At 43.7% G+C, this 27,426-nt stretch overlaps 1 protein-coding gene across 9 annotated transcripts in view; it reads left to right on the top strand.

Moving 5' to 3' along the window:
• The window catches only part of LOC110534626 (uncharacterized), a 168,433-nt gene that overhangs the window by 89,800 nt on the left and 51,207 nt on the right, over positions 1-27,426 (top strand). Inside the window, exons 1-7 of one of the 9 annotated variants that reach the window (XM_090187480.1) lie at positions 8,214-8,667; positions 9,032-9,162; positions 9,314-9,472; positions 10,715-10,852; positions 10,978-11,089; positions 11,298-11,422; positions 14,073-16,292. In XM_090187480.1, coding sequence (XP_090043606.1) covers positions 8,427-8,667; positions 9,032-9,162; positions 9,314-9,472; positions 10,715-10,852; positions 10,978-11,089; positions 11,298-11,422; positions 14,073-14,963 — 1,797 coding nt within the window. In that variant the 5' untranslated portion in view covers positions 8,214-8,426 and the 3' untranslated portion in view covers positions 14,964-16,292. Of the gene's footprint in view, positions 1-7,734; positions 7,750-8,213; positions 8,668-9,031; positions 9,163-9,313; positions 9,473-10,714; positions 10,853-10,977; positions 11,090-11,297; positions 11,495-14,072; positions 16,293-16,489; positions 20,894-21,301; positions 21,433-21,627; positions 21,793-27,426 lie in introns of those variants that run through there. The other 8 variants (XM_090187488.1, XM_090187490.1, XM_090187479.1 and 5 more) reach the window with 8 other exon arrangements.

The raw sequence follows: 27,426 nt of genomic DNA, 5'->3' as shown, positions 1-27,426 counted from the left end.
CATACTTTAAATCCCCCAACCAATATTATTTCTTAAAATAGGTCAACCTTGGCCACTTAAGGGATATTATAAACCTACAAATTCAAGGTTTGCTTTTATTCCGCTGGTCTGTAACAAAATGTTCTGTGCCAATATTGCATTGATGCATCCTTGACTAGGCTACTAGCTACTACTAACGTTAGACATTTTCACATATGTCGAAATCCTGCGTTTTTGTTTCAGTTTCACACACATCCATGTGCTTTTATGGAAAAATTGAAATAAGGTTCTTACAACATGTGCATTTATCATACATCATAAGAAAAAAACAAGAGCCTCATGGATTTGTCTAGTAAGCAGTCATGTAGGCAACCATTATCACCATCACTTCTAGGCAGCACACACTGCTAAAGCGATTGACTCTAAATCAATAGTGCACTTTCACCATGAGCCCCCCGCATCAAGATTTTTTGTTCACCGCTGGTCCTTCATGCTCGATTCAAAACGTTTGTGATGAAGTGGATGACTATAATAATGTATAGCCTATAAAAACGTTATATGCCTTCATAGGAATATAGCCTACACTAATGTGTCCTAATCAGCTAAGCTCCACTAGGCATTAACCTCACCGGCCTGGAATCCGAGGCTACATATGGAATAGGACCTAGGTAGATAATGGGGTTCATCATAAATTGAGGTGTACCATGCAAAGTCCCATATGCATTAATAGGTTATAGCATAAGCAGGACACTATCTGATGGGAATTAATGTAGGTTATAGCTCTACTGTTGATTGGACGGTGTGTCTGGGTGAGCCTTTGTTTGCGTGGTGGTTAATTTCTGTATTACCAAATGAGGAGAAACAAACTTCACACACCGGTCAGAGTTACACTTAAACTACATCTTTAATAATAAGAGCTTTGCATTAGCAATAACTTTCAATGATGCACCATTTCTAATGAACCATTTAACGTGACAACACAAAAGTACAACTTTTTATAGCCAAGATACACCCCTCTCAACCTACATGACGGACAACAGATACATAAAATGGTCACAAGGTTAAGATTTGTATGAAAGGTGTCTATAATACATAACTGACACAGCAGTTGCTGTCTGCTTTCATTGTATAGACCAGTGTCTGGTCCTCCTACTCCAAACTGGAACCATCTCACACTGGTACGTTATAGCACAAAAACATTACCTTGTGTTATCTAGAATGCTCTTTAGGTTTTATCACCCAAAGACATCGTAAATCTCCTCTGTCAGTGCCATCTCAGAGGCCCTCCTCAGTAGAACACACACAATAGTTAACAGAATACTCTATTCTGCAGAATAAAGCAACCATTATAATGCAATACAAGCATTATAACATAATCTTGCAATTTCCACAACAGATGGTACATAAATGGCTATGAAATAATGGATAAGGTAAATCTACCGGACAAACAAATGCAACAATTTCGAACATTTTACTGTGTTACAGTTCATATAACTGACTCCGTCAATTTAAATAAATTCATCAGGCCCTAATCTATGGATTTCACATGACTGGGAATACAGATATGCATATGTCGGTCACAGATACCTTAAAAAAATGTGCCTCACACTGGGCCTCAAGATCTCATCACTGTATCTCTGTGCATTCAAATTACCATCCATAAAATGCAATTGTGTTCGTTGTCCTTACGCCTGCCCATACCATAACCCCAACTCCACTATGGGGCACTCTGTTCACAACGTTGACATCAGCAAACAGCTTGCGCACACACACAATGCCATACACGTGGGTAGAGAAATTAACATTAAATTCTCTAACAACTGCTCTGGTGGAAATTCCTGTAGTCAGCAAACCAATTGCACGCTCCTTCAAAATTTGAGACATCTGTGACATTGTGTTGTGTGACAAACCTACACATTTTAGAGTGGCCTTTCATTGCCCCCCAGCACAAGGTGCACCTGTATAAAGATCATGCTGTTTAATCATCTTGATATGCCACACCTGTCAGATGGATGGATTATCTTGGCATAGAAGAAATGCTCACTAACAGGGATGTAAATAAAACATGAGAGAAACAAGCTTCTTTTTAATGGAACATTTCTGGGATCTTTTATTTCAGCTCATGAAACATCGGACCAACACTACATGTTGTGTTTATATTTTTGTTCAGTGTAGTATGGTCTACAGCAGGGCTGCCAAGCCTCTTCCTGGAGATCTACCATCCTGTGGGTTTTCAGTCCACACCTGATTCTACTTATTAGCTGCTCAACAAGACCTTAACTAGCTGAATCAGATGCACTAAATTAGGGTTGGACTGAAAAACCTACAGGACAGTAGATCTCCAGGAAGAGGGTTGGGCAGCCCTGGTCTACAGCATGTCTCCAACCCTGTTCCTGGAGAGAGACCCTCCTGTAGGTTTTCGCTCCAACCTCAGCTGCAGCTAACACCAACCAACTAATTATTAGAATCGGGTGCGCTAGATTAGTGTTGGAGCAAAAAACCTACAGGACTGTAGCTCTCCAGGAACAGGTTTGGAGAGCCCTGGTCTACAGCTTATCGTGAGGTATTCTAACTCAGGCGAGACTTCCTTAATATTAGAGATTGCGTACCAGCTGTTGTTAACAAAGAGTCACACCACCCCCTTTGTGCTAACCCGATGCTGCTGTTCTGTCCTGCCGATGCATAGAAAAACCCACTAGAATATTATCCATGTCCTTGTTCAGCCAAGTTTCAGAGAAACATAGGATATTACAGTTGTTCAGGTCCTGTTTATTGGATAGTCTCGAACGAAGCTCATCCAGTTTGTTCTCCAGCGATCATACATTAGCCAATAGAACAGAGGGCAGAGGTGGATTATTTACTCGTGTCCGTAGTTTCATCTGGGTAGCCGCATGTCGGCCTCTACATTGCTTTCTCTTTCGAGTGTTGTGGATTAGGGCCTAGTCTGGGGTGAGCAGTATTTCCTGTGCCACCGACTCATTGAAGTAGAAATCTTCATCCAATTTGAGGTTAGTGATCACTGTTCTGATAACCATAAGCTCTTTTTCAGTCATAGGAATTGATGGCGGAAACATTATGTACAAAAAAAACTTAAGATCAGTACAAACAAAAAAATTAAGATCAGCGCAAAAACCTCCACAAAATAACAGAATTGGTCAGGAGCCTGTAAAACGTCCGCTATACATTCCACCGCCATTTTCATGACAGAGCCATGACCATGTCTGTGACAATTATGTGGACTAGGCACTTTACACAGAGAGCAATTTAACCAGTCAGTCAAATACACGCGATAGTTGCTTTGATGATGATGGACTGAGGTACGTTAAGGATGCTTCCATGAACAAGGAAAACCAACAACTATGTCAACGACTTGAACTGGTGAGGTCTAACGTGTGTACAATTTAGCGCTCTGTCAACTGCAAATAAATCTACGTTCTGAATTGACTGATACACATTTTGAGCCAGAGAAACTGTTCACATTTATATGGTTGCAAGTATGGCCAAGCAATGTTTAAAGTGTTTATTATTGGCATGTATGTCTCTTCCAGGAGGAGGAGGGTCCAAAAGGTGCTGCTGGAGGACAACCAGACTACACCTCCTCCTGAACCCACAGAGGAATCAGCTGAGCAGCACAGGACCACACAGTCTCACGGAGGTGTGCCCACTGTTAACTTAATGTTATGACTATAACTACTGTTTTTTGAAGGAGGCGATATGATGTACAACATACTATGGAGAGTCGCACTCTTGCGACTTCGGTTGAAGGATCTCCAATCACGCCAGACAAGGCCAATGAAATCCGTGCCTCACTGGAACCCCCGCCTTCCACAGGTGATAAGTGTGAGGCTAGGATTCATGCTCTATAATGAGCCCAGGAATGGGCAGCGCAGATCCAAACAGGTGTTGTATCTCATTTGCCTCCTTCAGGGAGCAGTAGTTAGTCATAATGTTACATTCTCTTTCAGTCTGTCAAATATCTCCTATAGTCAACCCTTTAAAACAACGCCCAAGACGCTGCCAGACCCCTGGTGGAGTGGGTGTGTACACATGTAGGTAACCCTTAACCTTTGCTGCTATATGCCAGGGAGATAGCAGCATCTCTCCTTGGATTGTGGAGGCTGAGACAGTGCCCTCCTGTGAGCTGGATTAGCAAAAGAGACCAAAAGCTGGTCACACAACCGGATATCCCAGGTCCGTTCAATGTGCAAGCGTAAAGCTTGCACCGGACACAGGACATGTAACCTCTGTTGCTCTTTAGAAGCAAAAGGAGGAGGCAAAAAGGGAAATAGCCCTAAAGCTAAGGACCTGTAGGACATAGCCATAGAACTGAATACAGGAAGCATGTAAGGATAACACGGTCCCCAACACGTTTAGTCAAAGCCAGGAGCAGGGAGGTTTCGTAGGAGGGGATCGTCAGATCCACCGACTCCAGAGGCCCAAAGAGTGCCTCCAAAACCAGCGTCAAGTCTCATGTGGGCGGAATAGGTTTAGAGACCCGTCAGACGGCATTCAACTTAGAGGAACCCTACTACCAGGGGGTGGGTCCCTGGTGAGGCTCCGTCAATTCCCACATGACATGCTTTAACGTGGAGAATACCCGCCCCTGCTAAAAAAGCTCCTGTAGGAACATAAGGATGTCCCTCACAGAGCACTGAAAAGGAATAAGTCCATTATCTTAGCACCAGAGCTCAAACGCTTGCCACTTGTACTCATACAACCCTTTAGTGGAGGGCGCCCTTGCAAACTGAGTGGTAGCAATAACATTGAGGTAAACCTCTAGTCATCAGATTGGCCCGCTCAGGGGCTCGGCCCATAGGAACCGAATATCCGACCTCCTGTGCCAAACCTGCCCGTGTGCCTGGGACAACAGGTCCCCGCCTAAAAGGCGATTGATCTCTGCAAACAAAGGCTGCCTGGACCAACGGGGAGCCACAAGAATCAATGATCAACCCTCCCGGCGCACCCTCCAACGTTGGCTGAATCAGAACCACTGGCGGAAACGCGTAAAGGAGGGTACGAGGCCACTGGTGCGCCAGAGAGTCTGTTCCCAACAGGGCACTAGGGTCCCTCTTCAAGAAAAATATAACAATGACACTGCGCATTTTCACGATGCGTAAAGATCTACATCGGCTCTGCTGAAAATTCCCCATACCTGGGAGACCATCCAGGAGTCTAACCTCCACTCTTGAAAGAGAGGGTCCAACTTGGATAAAATATCTGCACCCGAGTCCTTGTGGTGTGTCGGGCGCCTGCAGGCTGACTTCGGTCGTCAGTTGAACAGCGTTTCCTCCGAAGACATTGGTGCAGCTGGCTTCCGGGTTAAGCAGGCGAGTGTTTGGTTTGGTGGGTCATGTTTCGGAGGACGCATGACTCAACCTTCGCCTCTTGAGCCCATTGGGGAGTTGCTGCGATGAGACAAGATCGAAAAAGGGGTGTAAAAAAAATATAAATAACACCTGCACTGGAGAGGCAACCAAGAATGCGCTGCCCAGCGCCGCTCCCCAATGCCGGTCTCATTACTCCCATTCAACTACAAAAACAAATTCCCAAGACACTTTTAATGACAAAGTGAATACAGTTTATTAAGTTCATGCAGATTTCTTGTTGAGACGTGTACAGTTGAAGTCTGAAGTTTACATACACTTAGGTTGGAGTCATTAGAACTCGTTTTTCAACCACTCCACAAATTTCTTGTTAACAAATTATAGTTTTGGCAAGTCGGTTAGGACATCTACTTTGTGCATGACAAGTAATTTTTCCAACAATTGTTTAGACAGATTATTTCACTTATAATTCACTGCATTCACTAAGTTGACTGTGCCATTAAACAGCTTAGACAATTCCCGAAAATGATGTCATGCTTTAGAAATTTCTGATAGGATAATTGACATCATTTGAGTCAATTGGAGGTGTACCTGTGGATGTATTTCAAGGCCTACCTTCAAACTCAGTGCCTCTTTGCTTGACATCATGGGAAAATCAAAAGAAATCAGACAAGACCTCAGAAAAATAATTGTTGACCTTCACAAGTCTGGTTCATCCTTGGAAACAATTTCCAAATGTCTGAAGGTACCACGTTCATCTGTACAAACAATAGTACGCAAGTATAACCATCATGGGACCACACAGCCTTCATACCGCTCATGAAAGAGACACGTTCTGTCTCCTAGAGATGAATGTACTTTGGTGCAAAAAGTGTAACTCAATCCCAGAACTACAGCAAAGGACCTTGTGAAGATGCTGGAGGAAACAGGTGCAGAATAATCTATATCCACAGTAAAACGAGTCCAATATAGACATAACCTCAAAGGCCGCTCAGCAAGGAAGAAGCCACTGCTCCAAAACTGTCATAAAAAAGCCAGACTACGGTTAGCAACTGCACATGGGGACAAAGATCGAACTTTTTGGAGAATTAACCTCTGGTCTGATGAAACAAAAATAGAACTGTTTGGCCATAATGACCATCGTTATCTTTGCAAGCCGAAGAATACCATCCCAACCGTGAAGCACGGGGGTGGCAGCATCATGTTGTGGGGGTGCTTTGCTGCAGGAGGGTCTGGTGCACTTCACAAAATAGATGGCATCATGAGGAATGATGTGGATATATACAGTGGGGAGAACAAGTATTTGATACACTGCCGATTTTGCAGGTTTTCCTACTTACAAAGCATGTAGACTTCAACTATGAGAGACGGAATCTAAAACAAAAATCCAGAAAATCGCATTGTATGATTTTTAAGTACTTAATTTGCATTTTATTGCATGACATAAGTATTTGATACATCAGAAAATCAGAACTTAATATTTGGTACAGAAACCTTTGTTTGCAATTACAGAGATCATACGTTTTCTGTAGTTCTTGACCAGGTTTGCACACACTGCAGCAGGGATTTTGGCCCACTCCTCCATACAGACCATCACCAGATCCTTCAAGTTTCGGGGCTGTCGCTGGGCAATTTTTCAAAAACTGAAAAATTGGGCGTGCAAAATTATTCAGCCCCTTTACTTTCAGTGCAGCAAACTCTCTCCAGAAGTTCAGTGAGGATCTCTGAATGATCCAATGTTGACCTAAATGACTAATGATGATGCGCTACCAGGAGACAGGTCAGTACATCAGAAGATGTGGAGGAGGCCGTAGGAGGGCAACAACCCAGCAGCAGGACCGCTACCTCCACCTTTGTGCAAGGAGGAGCAGGAGGAGCACTGCCAGAGCCCTGCAAAATGACCTCCAGCAGGCCACAAATGTGCATGTGTCTGTTCAAACGGTCAGAAACAGACTCCATGAGGGTGGTATGAGGGCCTGACGTCCACAGGTGGGGGTTGTGCTTACAGCCCAACACCGTGCAGGACGTTTGGCATTTGCCAGAGAACACCAAGATTGGCAAATGGAGAACGTTCTGTTGCCTGCAACATCCTCCAGCATGACCGGTTTGGCGGTGGGTCAGTCATGGTGTGGGGTGGCATTTCTTTGGGGTGCCGCACAGCCCTCCATGTGCTCGCCAGAGGTAGCCTGACTGCCATTAGGTACCGAGATGAGATCCTCAGACCTCTTGTGAGACCATATGCTGGTGCGGTTGGCCCTGGGTTCCTCCTAATGCAAGACAATGCTAGACCTCATGTGGCTGGAGTGTGTCAGCAGTTCCTGCAAGAGGAAGGCATTGATGCTATGGACTGGCCCGCCCGTTCCCCAGACCTGAATCCAATTGAGCACATCTGGGACATCATGTCTCGCTTCATCCACAGACTGTCCAGGAGTTGGCGGATGCTTTAGTCCAGGTCTGGGAGGAGATCCCTCAGGAGACCATCCGCCACCTCATCAGGAGCATGCCCAGGCGTTGTAGAGAGGTCATACAGGCACGTGGAGGCCACACACACTACTGAGCCTAATTTTGACTTGTTTTAAGGACATTACATCAAAGTTGGATCAGCCTGTAGTGTGGTTTTCCACTTTAATTTTGAGTGTGACTCCAAATCCAGACCTCCATGGGTTGATAAATTTGATTTCCATTGATCATTTTTGTGTGATTTTGTCAGCACATTCAACTATGTCAAGAAAAAAGTATTTAATAAGAATATTTCATTCATTCAGATCTAGGATGTGTTATTTTAGTGTTCCCTTTATTTTTTTGAGCAGTATATATATATATATATATTTTGTTCCTAGCCCATGACTCCTCCGACCTGTGAATGGCAGCAATCAATACGCAACATAGCGTCAAGTCTGCCGGAAACTCACACTAAGAAAAACACGTAAACGGAAGTGAACTGTGACCACATTAGCGTTTTTGTTATTAAACATTTATTTAACAACCTGAAACTCAAAATATGAGTCTTTAACTGCACATTATCACATACTTACCCCCACATAGTGTTTAATTCGCGTTGCAGACAGGACTTAGTTGATAGATGTTATCTCTAACGCCAGCTTGCTAAACATATATAACTGTATGGTTTATCACGCTCAAATAGCCTCCATCATGGAGGTGCTAGCGAATGCAGCCGTGGCAGAGATATGTAAAGTCGTAGACGACGATTATGCAGTGTTTCGTTTGGAAATAACTCAAAGCCAGAAAGAAAACAGGACATTGCGGAGGAAACTACTGGAAATGAAGGTGGCACGGGAGCGCGTCCCTGTCTGTCGTCCCAATAGTTTCAAGATCTTCGACCGATACAGAGGAATGGCAAGAGGTACATTTTGCTGAGGTTGCGCGGCCTGTCGCCCCGTTCCTCTCTATATGTGATGTGTTACCAATAATTAGGTTTTGCTCAGTTTTTGGATTGTATGCATTATGATTTATTTAGCTATCTTGCGCAAATACACCATATTCTAACCAGATTTGCGATTTTCTGCATTTTCTATGTTTTTATTGACAAAATAAATGTGATTCATGGAACATAATACATTGATCAATAAATAGTGTATCAATAAGTTATGAGAAGTGTTACCTTACATCCTTGCCAATTGTAGACAGTGACAAAAGTGTGCAATATACCATTGAGCACTGGCAGTACCTAACCTAACCACCTCTTTTTCCCCCAATCACTCTCTCAGGTGAAGGACGTCTCACTGGAGGCCACAGGAGCTTTGTGAAGCCAGCGGCACACAATACATGGAGAGATGGTCAACAAATCACTGTTGATGAGGGGAATGGAAACTCAACCCAGCACATTATCATGATAGAGGTTAGTGTAATAGTGCTGCGTAAAAAAATAAAAAATAGTTGGCTCCCCTCATCTATTCACTTGCTTAAATGAGGATGTACATTTATCTGCCTTAGGGGACCTAGTGAGACTTCCCTACAGCATTGTTGTCCTTGTTATCTTCTTGTATCAGGCTGCAGGTCCTGGGGTCAAGCAGGAGAGGTCTGAAGGAGAGGAGGACCTACGGCACAGCAGAGACATCCAGACTAGAGAGTCTGGAGTGCCCCCTGTAGCCACGGAGGACCCCACTACCACCCCAGCGCAGCCAAGGGCCCGACGCAGCATCACGGAGGTCAGTCGCCAATACTCCAGCCGCCAAGCTATAGACTGTTCTCTCTGCTTCAGCATGGCAAGTGGTACCGGTGCATCAAGTCTGACACCAATAGGCTCCTGAACAGCTTCATTCCCCAAGGCATAAGTCTGCTAAATGGCTAACAAAATTGCTACATGGACTGAGTTCACCCTTGTATTTTATTTTTGCACTGTCTCTATGCACACTCACAGGGCCTTACACACTCATGCACACTCCAACACACACACAAACACTCAATTCATAATTTCCTCACACGCACACCCACTTGCATACAATCATCATATATGCTGCTGCTACTCTGTTTATCATATATCCTGATTCCTTGTCACCTTACCCCTATACATGTCGCTCCAGTATCACTGCAAATTGTAGTATGGTACTAGAACTGACTATGTATATAATATGCATATTTACTTTTTTAGATTTTTATTTTTTCTATTACATTGTTATTGATTACTGCATTGCTGGGTTTAGAGCTCGCAAGAGAGGCATTTCACTATACTTGTGCAGTTGACATTACAACTTGAAACAAGAAGAGGCACAAGTGGGTCCACACAGGAGAGAGGTCGTTCACACTGCAGGAAGAGGTTCTAATAGAGGAGCTACCTCAGGATACACCAGCAGAAAAAAACATTCCACTCTATAAAATATAAAGTTACCATTCCACAGGAATAGCTTCTGACGTTTAGATCAAACATGACAAAGATTAATTTTCATTGTTGACAGCAGAGAAGATCCCACAGATAGTGTGGTATGAGCCTAAAATGTCTGTTTCATATTGTTTGTGCTGTGTAGGCTTTTTAATGTTCACAAATTTTCACAAAATACTTTTAATGAGGAAATGAATGCTGATTTATACATATGGTGCATTTAACACTTGTTTATGTTTACTAAACACAAAATAGGACTTTTCATTCTAAGATTTTCTTTGACTCTAGACCCACACACTAACAAACATCTACTGTACACGTCAAAATAGTTTGTCTTTTGACTTTTGTCTTATCATAGCTGACACATATTTACCCACAACATCATATGTATGTCCACCATGATGGGTTGAACAACAGTGAAATAATTCTGTAACTACAGTATAGAACTCAAACATAGTGGGGATGGGTAAACACTCCATGTTGAAAGTGTGTTTTCTGTGTGTACGTACGTACGTACGTACGTACCTGAGGGAGTGTATTCTGTGTAATCTGTATCACCTGTCTCTTCCAGGAGGAGGAGGGTCCAGAGGTGCTGCTGATGTGTGAGGAGGGTCTGGGGACCATGGTCATGGAGGACAGCCGGACTACACCTCCTGAACCCACAGAGGAACCAGCTGAGCAGCACAGGACCACACACAGTCTCACTGAGGTGAGCCCACTGTAAACTACTGTTTACTACTATAGCAATCCCTCATTGCCCAATCAGAAGATGCTCTATAGCAGGGTGCTCATATCAGATTTGTTTATCCAACATCCTCTCACTCTCTCTTACAGTCAGTAGGCATTGAGGATGGGAAGCCTGATCTGCTGCTAGTCAAAGAGGAGACAGTAGAGGATGGACCAGAGAGCATTGATCTGCTGAGTGGACTAAAGATGGGGGAGCAAGGTCAGAGAGAAATGAATATATATACATACAGTAATAGATATTCAATGGGAATAGTGATGCACCTGGCTATTATTTTCTCTTAATTTATCAAATTAAATCAATACAATGTATGTTCACGTACAAAAACACACATTAGAATGTATGAACTTGACCAGGTAACTAACTCATGCCATATTTGTAAAGTCTATTTTGTAACCTTTTCCTGCAGGTGGTTGGCTGGAGGCTAACAAATACTGGGTGGCTGTCTTGGATTCTCTGACCCTGACTGGTGCGGCTAAGGGCTCGCAGGACGATATCACTGAGCAGGCCAGGACCAGAGGCGACATAGTGGAGGTCAGTGGATGGGACAGTGTCCTCAACTCTGGGCTGGGGAACAACACTCTTAACCACAACCAGAAACAAACAGTCGAACACAAAACAACCAAACTTAGTCTTCATTACAACAGACTGGCTGAGACCAGGATGAAGCGTAGATTTAGTCTGCGGAGACTGGGAGGTGTCGGTTTGTGGCGGGAGAGAACAGACACTCTGCTAGCGATGCTCCGTCCTGCTCCTATAGTTGAGATTCAGAGAGACGGATGGCGCCTCAGGTTAATCCCCTACCAGGTGCTGCCATCAGTCTGCCTTCTATAGGATCTATCAACTGGAACATGGATCCTGCGACAACACAGACACTCTCCATGTCCGAATAACCATAATAGCATCCGACATACTGTACTTAAACTGCGTAGTATGTACTCATTTTCATACTATTTATGATGTAATGCCTTTTAAAATGTATGCAGTATTCCATGGCTGTTGCGCACTACTCTGCTACGCAAATATAACTGGCTAGCTAGGCTAAATATGACATTTGTATTTATTATTTGCCAGCAGCATACCACCCTGCATACCACTGCTGGCTTGCTTCTGAAGCTAAACAGGGTTGGTCCTGGACAGTCCATGGATGGGAGACCAGATGCTGCTGGAAGTGGTGTTGGAGGGCCAGTAGGAGGCACTCTTTCCTCTGGTCTAAAAATATCCCAATACCCCAGGGCAGTGATCTTTCGGATGGGACATTAAACGGGTGTCCTGACTCTGAAGTCATTAAAGATCCCATGGCACTTATCATAAGTGTAGGGGTGTTAACCCCGGTGTCCTGGCCAAATTCCCAATCTGGCCCTCAAACCATCACGGTCACCTAATAATCCCCAGTTTACAATTGGCTCATTCATCCCCCTCCTCTCCCCTGTAACTATTCCCCAGGCCGTTGCTGTAAATGAGAACGTGTTCTCAGTCAACTTACCTGGTAAAATAACGGATAAAAAATAATAATAATAATAATAATTGGGATGCCCATTAGCTCTGGGGTCCAAACACACCAAAGCACCCACATTACTTCTAAAACAACAGATAAAACGGTGAACTATGTTTGTACTGAATGAGCTAAAGATAAAACAGTACATCGTATAACATCCCTACACCACCACATATCCACAACACAATGTTCAATAACACCATATGACAATATCACAATGTATGTGTCTGTACCTTTTGTGTGTGTCTCTTCACAGTCCCTGTTGTTCCATGAGGTGTATTTCTACCTGCTTTTTACATCTGATTATTCTGCTTGCATCAGTTACCTGATGTGGAATAGAGTTCCATGTAGTCATGGCTCTATTTAGTACTGTGCGTCTCCCATAGTCTGCTCTGGACTTGGGGACTGTGAAGAGACCTCTGGTGGCATGTCTTGTGTGGGGTATGCATGGATGTCCGAGCTGTGTGCTAGTAGTTTAAACAGACAGCTCCGGACATTCAGCTTGTCAACACCTCTTACAAAAACAAGTAATAAGGAAGTCGATCTCTCTCCCACTTTGAGCCATGAGAGATTAACGTGCATGTCATTGTTCGCTCTCTGTGTACTTTTAAGCGCCAGCCGTGCTGCCCTGTTCTGAGCCACCTACAAGTCCCTCTGTGACCACACTACTGAACAGTAGTCTAGGTGCGACAAAACTAGGGCCTGTAGTACCTGCCTTGTTGATAGTGTTGTTAAAAGAAGGTAGAGCAGCGCTTTATTATGGAGAGACATCTACCCATCTTATCTACTGCTGCATCAATATGTTTAGGCCATGACAGTTTACAATCCAGGGTTACTCCAAGCAGCTTAGTCACCACAATTTGCTCAATTTCCACATTCATTACGAGACGTAGTTAAGGTTTAGGGCTTAGTGAGGGATTTTTCCCAGATGCAATGCTTATATTTGGTTAAATTACATTTAACCTAGCTTGCCTAATCAATAGCCTGCTTTCATAACAGAAGACCAAAAAACGATCTACAATTTTAATATTAGTTGATTGAACTTACCTCTGTCAGCCATTGTTCACCTTTCGGGCCGAACTCGGTTGAGTGAAGGCATGATCGGCTGAGAGTCAGCTTCGGGTGTCAACTGGACCAACACCATGTCGACTGATGGTGTCGCAAGGGTTTGTGTTACGGCGATAAGAGCTCGGGCTGATCAAGGCAAATTCATGGCAGATGGAAACATTTTATACTTTAGATTTATATTGTGAAGGGGAAAGGGGTGTTTGTCATCCCTGCGGTCAAGCTGCTGTTGGACATGGCCCTTTAGGTTGATGCTGATGTTTTATAGTGAAATAATGATAGTGCCGTAATTCATGTTTACTTGACCTGAAGTAGTGAAGCTGTGTGTAATGTTATGTTGAACCTTTTCCAAAGTATTCTAAAATTAATTTTATCAAAGCTAGGGTACCAGATTTACAGAAAAGTGTTACCATAGTGAAAGTTAGTCCTGTCGCGTATCGTTTCGTGCAATAAATGTGAATGTAATGCCATTTTGTTTCAATTAAATACTAAATTGACTCTGTGCTGACTGACTAATGTTTGGTACTTGAATCAGTGTTAGAGATGAGCTTGACTGTGGTTAACATTTTAGAGTTTCTTTATATAAACATTTATGCTTTTCTGTACCATCTTTGTTTGCAGTCTGCAGTCCATGAAGACCTGCTGATATCCGGTGTTACTGGCGGGAGAGACTGGACTTCTGAAGAGGCTGGCCACAAACCCTGGCCCCGGATCAGGACCCTGGATCAGGAGCCGTCACTCTTCCTTCCCCAGTCAGAACCCGGAACCAACCACGGGGGACAGAGACTCCACCACAACAACTACATAGAACACAACCAGTGCACAGGTGGACTGAACCACCTCGGTCCTGGTGGTCATCTGAGAGACAGAGGCTCCAGTCCGCAGACCAGACCCTTCTCTTCACAGTCTCAGAGCAGGGATGAAGCAGGGCCTGGGGCTGATAGAGATAGACCCTCGTGTTCCTATGATACAAACACCACGGTATCCATGATGAACAGAGCAGGTAACCCTGGGCTTCAGCCTTCACAGAGAGTGGTGGGAGACCCCCCTGATGGTAGTCTATCAGCAAGTCTGTCTTCTCCTTCAGGGTCTCATCTAATGCCTGGTGACTGGGTTCATAGAAAGCCTGGACCTGGGTTTAGCCTTCCTCAGTTACCTCATGGTTACCCCATGAATACAGACAGGGTCAGGATGGGCGTTCACCTAGCCTATAACACCGCACACAATCCCAACAACACCCAAACAATGGCTAGAGGTCAAGGAGGGAGCTCAAAGACTAATCAACTGAGGGTGGCTCCTGCTTTTACCTCCTCTGATGTCATTGGGTCACAACATGGGAGGCCGAGCGTTAGGACAGACACAGACATGCCGTATGCCTGCCCCACGTGTGGGAAGCGCTTTGCTGAGGCAAATTATGTGAAGACGCACCAGACCGTTCACACCCTTCAAGTGCAAACTAAACTACAAGAGCTTATCAGACATAGGAGTGTCCACAACGAGGAGAAATCGTAGCAGTGCGTCTTCAGCTGTACGCAGGGGATGTCAGGGAATCATTCTTTAGCTGACAGATTGTTGTTATCGTGTGAAGTGTCTTGGGGTAAGAGGGTAATTAACCATACCCCTCATTAATCCTCTATTTAACTTGTTTTTAAGAGACAGTAAACCTAGGCTAGAACAAGGACAGTTGAATATTTACCTTATTGAGGTGATGTAGATGGAATAAAGTCATTCTATTCTGTTCTTTCTAAACAAGTCTGCTCTCAGCTTGAAAGAGACTGATCGTATGAGATTTGAAGTGTAAGGTAATAACCAGTAGCGTATTTCAAAGAACAGTGCACATACTATTTTCATTTAACCACACCCTTTGAACTATTACGCCAACCAATACGATCCTTCCTCTTCAGTGTAGACCGGTGTCTTGATTTGTCGAGATCTCTGAGTGGGAAGAAAGGTGCAAGGCTCAAACGTCTTCTGAATATATACCTAGTAATGGTGCAGAATGCTCAATGAGGTTAAGAAGAATCCTAGAGTGTCAGCTAAAGACATACAGAAATCTCTGGAACATGCTAACTGTCTGTTGACGAGTCTATGATACGTAAAACACTAAACAATAATGGTGTTTATGGGAGGACACCACGGAAGAATCCACTGCTGTCCAAAAAAAACCATTGCTGCACGTCTGAAGTTTGCAAAAGTGCACCTGGATGCGCTACTGGCAAAATATTATTTGGACAGATGAAACTACATTTGAGTTGTTTGGAAACAACACACAACACTGTGTGGAGAAAGAAAAGGCACAGCACACCAACATCAAAACCTCAACTAAAGTATGATAGAGGGAGCATCATGGTTATGGGCTGCTTTTCTGCCTCATGGCCTGGACAGCTTTCTATCATCGACGTAAAAATGAATTAAAGTTTATCGTGACATTTTGCAGGAGAATGTCAGGCTATCTGTCCGCCAATTGAAGCACAACAGAAGTTGGGTGACAAGACAAGACAACAACCCAAAACACAGAAGTAAATCAACAGAATGCCTTCCAGAGTGGCCCAGTCAGAGTACTGACCTCAACCCGATTGAGATGCTGTGGCATGACTTCAAGCAGTTCACACCAGACATCCCAAGAATATTGCTGAACTGAAACAGTTTTGTAAAGAGGAATGGTCCAAAATTCCTCCTGACCGTTGTGCAGGTCTGGTCCGCAACTACAGGAAACATTTGGTTGAGGTTATTGCTGCCAAAGGAGGTTCAACCAGTTACTAAATGCAAGGGTTCACATACTTTTTCCACCCTGCACTGTGAATGTTTACACAATGTGTTCAATAAAAACATGAAAACGCATAATTGTTTGTGTTATTAGTTTAACTTCTCTGGGATAGGTGGGACGGTAGCATCCCACCTGGCCAACATGCAGAGAGCCAGATTCAAATAAATTACAAGCTGGAGGAGTTGCAAGCAAATGTGAGCTAACTGAATGAATATACAGTTGAAGTCGGAAGTTTACATACGTTTAGGTTGGAGTCATTAAAACAACTTTTTCTTTTTTTTTCTCCCTTTTTTCTCCCCAATTTCGTGGTATCCAATTGTTGTAGTAGCTACCATCTTGTCTCATTGCTACAACTCCCGTACGGGCTCGGGAGAGACGAAGGCTGAATGTCATGCGTCCTCCGATACACAACCCAACCAGCCGTACTGCTTCTTAACACAGCGCGCATCCAACCCGGAAGCCAGCCGCACCAATGTGTCGGAGGCTACACCGTGCACCTGGCAACCTTGGTTAGCGCACACTGCGCCCGGCCCGCCACAGGAGTCGCTGGTGTGCGATGAGACAAGGAGATCCCTACCGACCAATCCCTCCCTAACCCGGACGACGCTAGGCCAATTGTGCGTCGCCCCACGGACCTCCCGGTCGCGGCCGGTTACGACAGAGCCTGGGCGCGAACCCAGGGACTCTGATGGCACAGCTGGCGCTGCAGTACAGCGCCCTTAACCACCCCTTGTTTTTCAACCACTCCACAAATGTATTGTTAACAAACTAGAGTTTTGGCAAGTCGGTTAGAACATCTACTTTGTGCATGACACAAGTCATTTTTCCAACAATTGTTTACAGACAGATTATTTAATTTATAATTCACTGTATCACAAGTCCAGTGGGTCAGAAGTTTATATCCACTAAATTGACTGTGCCTTTAAACAGCTTAGAAAATTCCAGAAAATGATGTCATGGCTTTAGAAGCTTCTGATAGGCTAATTGACATAATTTGAGTCAATTGGAGGTGTACCTGTGGATGTATTTCAAGGCCTACCTTCAAACTGGGTGAGGCAGTGGTAGCCTAGTGGTTAGAGCGTTGGACTAGTAACCGAAAGGTTGTAAGATTTAATCCCTGAGCTGACAAGGTAAAAATCTGTTGTTCTGCCCCTGAACACAAGGCAGATTACCCACTGTTCCTAGACTGTCATTGAAAATAAGAATTTGTTCTTAACTGACTTGCCTAGTTAAATAAAAGTAAAAAAAATAAATAACTCTGTGACTTTTTTTTTGACATCATGGGAAAATCAAAAGGAATCTGCCAAGACCGGTTCATCCTTGGGAGCAATTTCCAAAAGCCTGAAGGTATGATGTTCATCTGTACAAACGATAGTACGCAATATAATATAAACACCATGGGACCACGCAGCCGTCATACTGCTCAGGAAGGAGTCAGGAAGTTAAAGCTTGAACACAAATGGACAATGACCACTTTGGAAGCATACTTCCAAAGTTGGGTCAAAATGGCTTAAGGACAACAAAGTCAATGTATTGGAGTTGCCATCACAAAGCCCTGACCTCAATCCCATAGACAATTTGTGGGCAGAACTGAAAAAGCATGTGTGAGCAAGGAGGCCTACAAACCTTTTATTTTATTTTTTATTTAACCAGGTAGGCTAGTTGAGAACAAGTTCTCATTTGCAACTGCGACCTGGCCAAGATAAAGCATAGCAATTCGACACATACAACAACACAGAGTTACACATGGAATGAACAAAACATAGTCAATAATACAGTAGAACATAATAAGGCAAAAAGTCTATATACAGAGTGCAAATGAGGAAAGTTAAGGGAGTTAAAGCAATAAATAGGCCATGGTGGCGAAGTAATGACAATATAGCAATTAACTACTGGATTGGTAGATGTGCAGAAGATGAATATGCAAGTAGAGATACTGGGGAACAAGATAAATAAATAAATACTGTATGGGGATGAGGTAAGTAGATAGATGGGCTATGTACAGGTGCAGTGATCTGTGAGCTGGTCTGACAACTGGTGCTTAAAGCTAGTGAGGGAGATTTGAGTCTCTACAAACTACAAACCTCTTCCTGGTTGGATTTTTCTCAGGTTTTTGCCTGCCACATTAGTTATGTTATACTCACAGACATCATTCAAACTGTTTTAGAAACGTCAGAGTGTTTTCTATCCAAATCTTCCAATAATATGCATATCCTAGCTTCTGGGCCTGAGTAGCAGGTAGTTTACTCTGGGCACGCTTTTCATCCGAACGTGAAAATACTGCCCCCTAGCCCAAAGAGGTTTTAACTTGTGAATTATGTAGAGTCTATGCTAATGGTGCCACGTCCAAAAAAAACTACTCACTTGAACAGGTTCACCACAAGGGTGTCACCCCTCCCTTTATTATCTACACCAATGACTGATTGTTCTGCTCCTGAACAAGGCAGTTAACCCACTGTTCCCCTGTAGGCCATCATTGTAAATAAGAATTTGTTCTTAACTGACTTGCCTAGTTAAAGGTAAAAAAAATAATAATTAAGTATGCTGGTTTACATCCCTCTCTGTCAAGAACAGATACTGCCTTCAAGCCATTGTGAACACCTGCTCAAAGATCACCAGGCTGCCTCAGAAGTCTGGCCTCATTCTTTGAGCAGCAGGCCAGGAGGAAAGCCTACGACATCATGGGGAACAGCACCATATCCTCAACCCGCAGTTCCATCTGCTCCCCTTTGGGATGTCGCCTGTGCTTTCTCAAGTGTTCCACCAATAGACGCAGGGCCTTGTTCGTAGCTGAGGCAAATCGCCTGGTTAACAGGACCATTCATGAAGACTATTCTAGAGATAATTAATGGCAGGGCTAAACTAAGAACTGTGGCTACCACGGACTTAAATGCACCATGCACTTTTAACTGATGCCTTAATGCGTTTTTTTTTGGTCTCTTACATTTTTTTTTTATATACTGTGTTTGTCCTGTCTGAAGCACCCTGTCAGGCCTGAACGAATTGCCTCTCTGGGATTATTAAAGTTGAATTGTAAGTTTCGAGAATTCAATTTAAGATTTTTTTTGTGCATCCTCTGCCCAGAGGCAGCGGGCGCTCCGTGTCACGCGACTCGGGATCGACCTGTGTCGTGCTTTGCTCTCTGGAGCAGGCCGTCGCTCAACAGAGTGATGAATGGGGTAGCGTTGAGGTGGATCAAATGAAAATGAATATTTCTGGTGTTTGTGAGACGTAGATCCGGTGGCAATGGCAAGACTGAGAATACCCTATCTGTTTTGTTGAACTATGACAGAGTTTCTACCTGATATGGTTAGCTTATATTTGCTATTCTGTGAGGGCCCATGTTCCGAACCCTGCTATGGTGCTTTAGGTGTAAAGGATTGACATGTTGCAGCAGTGTCTAGAAGGGAGAGTGTTGGGAGTTGGGATAGAGAAAGCACTGTGTCAACTGTGTGCCCTGTGAGAGAGAGACAGGTTGAGATTGACAGAATTTGAGTTGTGCAGAAAGTGTTCTATGCCGAGGCAGTGAAGAGAGTAGAGGACAGCCCAAGGGTGAGTGAGTAGGCCTGAAGAGAGAGATCCAGAGAGGATGAGTTTTAGTAAAGTATGGTTTCTTGTGTTTATTGCTATGGTTATTAACTGTCCTGCACTGATAGCTGTATTTTCTGAGATTTACACTCTAACTACCAAAATAATGCAAAGAATTGAGTAAATGAGGGATGAAAAGTATATTAAAAGCAGATGCTTCCACACAGGATGGTTCAAAATGGTTCAACCTTGAGCGCCTGTTTTGGCATTAAGTTCCAAAAAGTAACTTTCTGACCACTTCTACCATGGGCAAATATGTATGGAAAATTTCATTCAAATCAAAAAAGGGTTGTGGTTGAAATCAAATGGAACGACCCTTCTGTTTTGTAGGTTATTTGAACACATACCCCTCATTAACTTGTCATTTGAAACAGGCTTGTTTTTAGAGAGACAGTAAACCTAGGCTAGATCAAAGGAAAGTTAAATATTTACAGTATATTGTATTTTATTCTACTCATCTTGCTAACACTGTTCTAAGTGATCTAAGCTTTTAAGACTGATCTTGAATAGGAGATAAGCAGTACCGTATTTCAAAGAACAGTGCGCATACGCTTTTCATTTAGCCACACCCTTTGAGCGACAACATCTTTTCTCATCGGTATTTCAACGGAAGTAAACAGTAACTAAGAATACATTTCACGTTAGCGTTTTTTAAAATTTATTTAGACGTTTATTAACACCCTGGAACTCAAACTATGTCTAATTTAACTGCACAGCACCACATACTTACCCCATGTAGTCTTTAATCCTCGTTGGAGACAGGACTTGGATGGTCAATAGAGGTTAGCTAGAGGTAACGCTACCTAGCTACTAAGTTAGTTAATAATGGCTGCTAACTGTATGGTTTTTCACACTCAAATAGCCTCCATAATGGAGGTGCTAGCGAATGCCGCAGTGGCAGAGGTCTGTAAACTCGTAGACGACGACTATGCAGTCTTTCGTTTAGAAATAACTCAAAGCCAAAAAGAAACCAGTGCATTGCGGAGGAAACTACAGCTACTAGAACTGAAATTGTCACGGGAACGCGTCCTCGCCAGTCGTCCCAGAAGTGTCAAGATCCTCGACCGATACAGAGGAATGGCAAGAGGTACATTTTGAAGAAGGCCAAGGATGCGGGGCATGTCGCCGGTTCCCCTCTGCGCATGTGTGATTTTAGATGTGTTAAGCACATATATGGTTAACCAGAATTGGGTCTTGGTCCGTTTTTGGGTAGTTAGTATGCAATAATTCAGCTGATTACTTAGTTATCTTGCGCAAAGAAGCAATATAATTTAACCAGATTCTTGATTTACTGCATTTCCTATTATTTACTCAAAAACAATGTGATACATGGAACACAATACATTGATCAATCAATAAATAGTATGTCAAGAAGTTATGAGAAGTGTTACCTTACATTCTTGCCAATTCTAGACAGTGTCAATCATGTACAATAGCTTTTGAGAATTTACAGTAGCTAACCTAACCACCTCTTTTCCCCCAATCACTCTCTCAGCTGAAGGAGATCTCACTGGAGGCCACAAGAGCTTTGTGAAGCCAGCGGGACACAATACATGGAGAGATGACCAACCAATCACTGTTGATGAGGGGAGTGGAACCTCAACCCAGCACGTTATCGTGATAGAGGTTAGTGTAAACGTGTTACATTAAAATTACAGTATATCAACTGTGATCAGTTTATTTCAGAAAGGCTCCCCTCAGCTATTCACTTGCTTACATTTACATCCTTATTTATCTGCCATAAGGGAGCTTGTGAGACATCCCTTTGACATTGTTATCCAATTGAACTGGATACTAGTAACAACCTCCTTCTTGTGTCAGGATGCAGAGGTTGCAGGTCCTGGGGTCAAGCAAGAGAGGTCTGAAGGAGAGGAGGACCCACAGCACAGCAGAGACATCCAGATTGCAGTGCCTGGAGCTTCCCCTGAAGCCACGGAGGACCTCGCCGCCACGCCACAGCCCAGGACCCGACGCAGCATCATGGAGGTCAGTGGAACGCCGAACGCCGTCCTCAAGTCAGAGACAGACACTGAGACTTTAGCTGTAACACACAGCCTCTTACACACAGGATCTGACCACAGATCAGACCCAGAGAGACTGGAGAAACTGGGGTGTCCTCCTTCTCCTGGCTCAGAGTATTTACCGGTATTTCACCAGAGCCCGTGGATGGTTTATTCCCGTGGTGATGGTGACACATTACACTCTGGCGGTAATGATCCGTCTTGTTCTTACGCTACAGAGATGGACCCTGGCAACATGCCCTTGGGTTTAGAGACACAGACTGATCTGTCTAGAGGGGACTGGAACCGGTACAGTAGTAGTGTTTACTCTGAAGGGTCCATAGAAAGAAATAAGAAAGGGGAGGGTCTGGTCGTAGATGAGGTCACTGTGAAAGTGGAGGGTGACTCTCCTCTGACATGGAATGCAGACGAGACTCACTTAGGAAAAGGACACTTGCAGGGCAACACCAGTGACTTCTTAGACTACAGGGAAAGCTTAGAGACAAATCTAAATGTCCCGACCCACTCCTCTTTACACACGTTCAAGGATCGCGACCCAGTGTCTACGTCGATGGGGCCTTCCGATTCACACGGCTATGTTGTTTTCGATCAGGTATTGAACTCAAATGACAGGGCTAGAGCCCAGACTCAGGGAGGGGGAGCAACATCAGGCAATAGTAAAGAGAAACGGTTCCTCTGCATGTTCTGTAACAAAGGCTTTAGCTGCCTCCAGAAGGTGGAGATCCACCAGAGGATCCACACAGGGGTGAAACCCTACAGCTGTACCCAGTGTAACATGCGCTTCGCCCAGGCTAGCACCCTGAAGAGGCACCAGAGGGTCCACACAGGGGTGAAACCCTTCAGCTGTACCCAGTGTCAAATGTGCTTTGCTCAGGCTGGTGACCTGAAGAGGCACCAGAGGGTCCACACAGGAGAAAGGCCATTCGCCTGTAATCACTGCGGGAAGAGGTTCTCAGAGAGGAGATACCTCAAGATACACCAGCAGAAAAAACATTTCACTCTATAACATAGAAAGTCACCATTCCACTCGATAGCTTCTGACGTTTATAATAAAGTCACATTCATTTTTGTCAGCTGAAAAAATCCACAGATTCATTTGGAATAACGAGAGTAACATATTTCAGTGTTGAATATTCCTGGGTAGAATATTGCATCCAGACATTGTGTGATATACAATGCCTTCAGAAAGTTTTCACATCCCTTGACTTTCTCAAAATTTTGTTGTGTTACAGCCTGAATTTAAAATGGATTAAATTGAGATTTTGTGGCACTGGCCTACACACAATACACCATAATGTCAAAGTGGAATTATGTTTTTAGAATTTTTTACAAATTAATAAATGAAAAGCTGGAAGTTCTTGAGTTAATAAGTATTCCACCCCTTTGTTATGACAAGCCTAATAAGTTCAGGAGTAAAAATCTGCTTAACAAATCACATAAATTGCATGGAGTCACTCCGTGTGCAATAATAGTGTTTAACACTATTTTTTTTTTACGACAATCTCATCTCTGTACCCCACACATACACAACTGTCTGCAAGGTCCCTCATATGAGCAGTGAATTTAAAGAACCGATTTGAGTGTTGTTGGAATAAGTATATACACAAATTGACAGTGTAAATGTTTGAGGTCCTGCAATCAGGGATGGGGATGGGATTACTGTATGTTTTGCCTTGCCAGCATCTCGGGCCGGTGAGTGCGAAACCACCCTCTGGGAGCGGCAATTTGTGTTGTCTGTATTCTATTGTTTTAAATACAAAAAGGAAAACGTGTATATATACACTGCTCAAAAAAATAAAGGGAACACTTAAACAACACAATGTAACTCCAAGTCAATCACACTTCTGTGAAATCAAACTGTCCACTTAGGAAGCAACACTGATTGACAATAAATGTCAATGCGAGCTGTGGCAAGGTTTGCTGTGTCTGTCAGCGTAGTGTCCAGAGCATGGAGGCGCTACCAGGAGACAGGCCAGTACATCAGGAGACGTGGAGGAGGCCGTAGGAGGGCAACAACCCAGCAGCAGGACCGCTACCTCCGCCTTTGTGCAAGAAGGAGCAGGAGGAGCACTGCCAGAGCCCTGCAAAATGACCTCCAGCAGGCCACAAATGTGCATGTGTCTGCTCAAACGGTCAGAAACAGACTCCGTGAGGGTGGTATGAGGGCCCGACGTCCACAGGTGGGGGTTGTGCTTACAGCCCAACACCATGCAGGACGTTTGGCATTTGCCAGAGAACACCAAGATTGGCAAATTCGCCACTGGCGCCCTGTGCTCTTCAAGGATGAAAGCAGGTTCACACTGAGCACATGTGACAGACGTGACAGAGTCTGGAGACGCCGTGGAGAACGTTCTGCTGCCTGCAACATCCTCCAGCATGACCGGTTTGGCGTTGGGTCAGTCATGGTGTGGGGTGGCATTTCTTTGGGGGGCCGCACAGCCCTCCATGTGCTCGCCAGAGGTAGCCTGACTGCCATTAGGTACCGAGATGAGATCCTCAGACCCCCTGTGAGACCATATGCTGGTCCCGTTGGCCCTGGGTTCCTCCTGGGTTCCTCCTAATGCAAGACAATGCTAGACCTCATGTGGCTTGAGTGTGTCAGCAGTTCCTGCAAGAGGAGCCTCATTTTGACTTCTTTTAAGGACATTACATCAAAGTTGGATCAGCCTGTAATGTGGTTTTCCACTTTAATTTTGAGTGTGACTCCAAATCCAGACCTCCATGGGTTGATAAATTTGATTTCCATTGATAATTTTTGTGTGATTTTGTTGTCAGCACATTCAACTATGTAAAGAAAAAAGTATTTAATAAGAATATTTCATTCATTCAGATTTAGGATGTGCTATTTTAGTGTTCCCTTTATTTTTTAGAGCAGTGTAGTATAAAAACTCAATCCTTCAGAAAGTGGAGAGCAAGACTTATGCAGCTCCACTACACATTTTTATAAAAGCCGCGTTCGACAGGATTACCAACACAGACTGACCAGCTCAAATAGACAGAAGCCCTCTATGGCAGACTAATCCGAACTCCTCTCTCGGCATGTCCAGCCCACTCATTATCTCAGCCAATCATGGCTTGTGGGAAGGTTGCTGTCTTTCTGTGGCTTAACCAACAAGGCTTGTAATTTAACAATTTTATTTGTATTTACAGATGCCATACAAGTTTGTTATTAAGGCAAATTAAAGTTCACATGTTCCAGAAGGCATTTCTGCAAAAAAAGCGTATTTCGAAAAAATTAACTTAATGGATCTCCTTTGAAGTCGTGACTTGCGACATACGCCTAGTTTCCTGAAACAGGTCACATATATACATTCACACACAGTGCATTCGGGAAAGTATTCAGACCCCAAAGCGAAAACAGGTTTTTAGAAATTGTTGTAAATTTATTCAAAATAAAAAACAAATACCTTATTTACATTGGTATTCCAACCCTTTGCTACGAGACTTGAAATTGAGCCCAGGTCCATCCTGTTTCCATTGATCATCCTTGAGATGCAGTGCATGTCAGAGCAAAAACCAAGCCATGAGGTCCAAGGAATTGTCCGTAGAGATCCGAGACAGGATTGTGTTCAGGTACAGATCTGGGGAAGGTGGGTACCAAAACATTTCTGCAGCATTGAAGGTCCCCAAGAACACAGTGTTCCGATCAATCTTAAATGGGAGAAGCTTGGAACCACCAAGACTCTTCCAAGAGCTGGCCGCCCAGCCAATCTGAGCAATCAGGGGAGAAGGGCCTTCGTTAGGGAGGTGACCAAGGACCCGATGGTCACTGACAGAGCTCCAGAGTTCTTCTGTGGAAATGGGAGAACCTTCCAGAAGGACAAACATCTCTGCAGCACTCCACCAATAACACCTTTATGGTAGAGTGACCAGACGGAAGCCACTCCTCAGTAAAAGGCACATGACAGCCTGCTTGGAGTTTGCCGAAAGGCAGCTAAAGGACTCTCACACCATGAGAAACAAGATTTTCTGGTCTGATGAAACCAAGATTGAACTCTTTGGCCTGAATGTCAAGCATCGTGTCTGGAGGAAACCTGGCACCATCCCTACGGTTATGCATGGTGGTGGCATCATCATGCTGTGGGGATGGTTTTCAGCGGCAGGGACTGGGAGACTAGTCAGGATTGAGGCAAAGATGAACAGAGCAAGGTACAGAGAGATCCTTGGTGAAAACCTGCTCCAGAGTGCTCAGGACGACAGAGTGGGGCAAAAGTTTACCTTCCAACAGGACAATGACTCTAAGTACACAGCCAAGACAACGCAGGAGTGGCTTCGGGACAAGTCTCAATGTCATTGTGTGGCCCAGCCAGAGCCCGGACTTGAACCCAATCTGACATCTCTGGAGAGACCTGAAAATAGCTGTACAGCAATGCTCCCCATCCAATCTGACAGAGCTTGAGAGGATCTGCAGAGAAGAATGGGAGAAACTCCCCAAATACAGGTGTGCCAGGCTTGTAGCATCATACCCAAGAAGACTCAAGGCTGTAATCGCTGCCAAAGGTGCTTCAACAAAGTACTGAGTAAATGGTCTGAATACTTATGTAAATGGGATATTTCAGTTTTTTATTTTGAATACTTTGGCAAAAAAAAATACCCTGCGTATGCTTTGTCAGATTGATGAGCGAAAAAAACTATTTAATCCATTTTAGAATAAGTCTAATGTAACAAAATGAGGAAAAAGTGAAGGTCTGAATACTTTCCGAATGCACTGTGTATATATAAGACCAGGGAGGTTTTCCAATGCCTCACAAAGAAGGGCACCTATAAGTAGATGGGTAAAAAAACAAAAAGCAGGCATTGAATATCCCTTTGAGCATGGTGACTATTAATTACACTTTGGATGGTGTATCAATATACCCAGTCACTACAAAGATACAGACGTCCTTCCTAACTCTGTTGCCGGAGAGGAAGGAAACCTGCTCAGGGATTTCACCATGCCAATGGTGACTTTAAAACAGTTAGAGTTTAATAGCTGTGATAGGAGAAAACCGAGGATGGATCAGCACCATTGTAGTTACTCCACAATACTAACCTAAATGACAGAGTGAAAAGAAGGAAGCATGTACAGAATAAAAATATTCCAAAACATGCATCCTGTTTGCAATAAGGCACTAAAGTAAAACTGAAAAAAATATGCCAAAGAAATTAACTCTATGTCCTGAATACAAAGCATTATGTTTGGGGCAAACACCTGATCAGTCTGTCATAGAAAGAGCAGGTGTTCTTAATGTTTTGTATACTTAGTGTACAGTATAAGCCTGAAGTCTGTTTCAAATTGTGTTTGTACTGCGTAGCCTATATGATGATCACAAATGCCTGTTTCATTACTTCCATTCAACTACTTAATTGTTTTCCCATGACACCTTTTAATGAGAAAATGAATGTAGTTCGTCAAGTTCATTCTGCTTTTTAGTTGAGACGTGTATGTGTGGTTTTCATATGTCGTATTTAAAACTTGTTTAATAAACACAAAATGGGACTTTTCATTCCAAGACTTTCATTGAGTCTCTCTTTAGTATACATCACATCTGATCTCACTCTATTCTGCATACACCAGACAGCGCTTTATAACCATTATACACTTACTAAATATACCTAC

Source organism: Oncorhynchus mykiss, chromosome 10 (genome assembly GCF_057628025.1).
Source record: "Oncorhynchus mykiss isolate SJ-2025 chromosome 10, ASM5762802v1, whole genome shotgun sequence".
In the NCBI taxonomy this organism is placed as follows: Eukaryota; Metazoa; Chordata; class Actinopteri; order Salmoniformes; family Salmonidae; genus Oncorhynchus; species Oncorhynchus mykiss.
The sequence above is the reverse complement of the archived record's forward strand: the minus strand, read 5'-3'. Positions and strand labels throughout refer to the sequence as shown.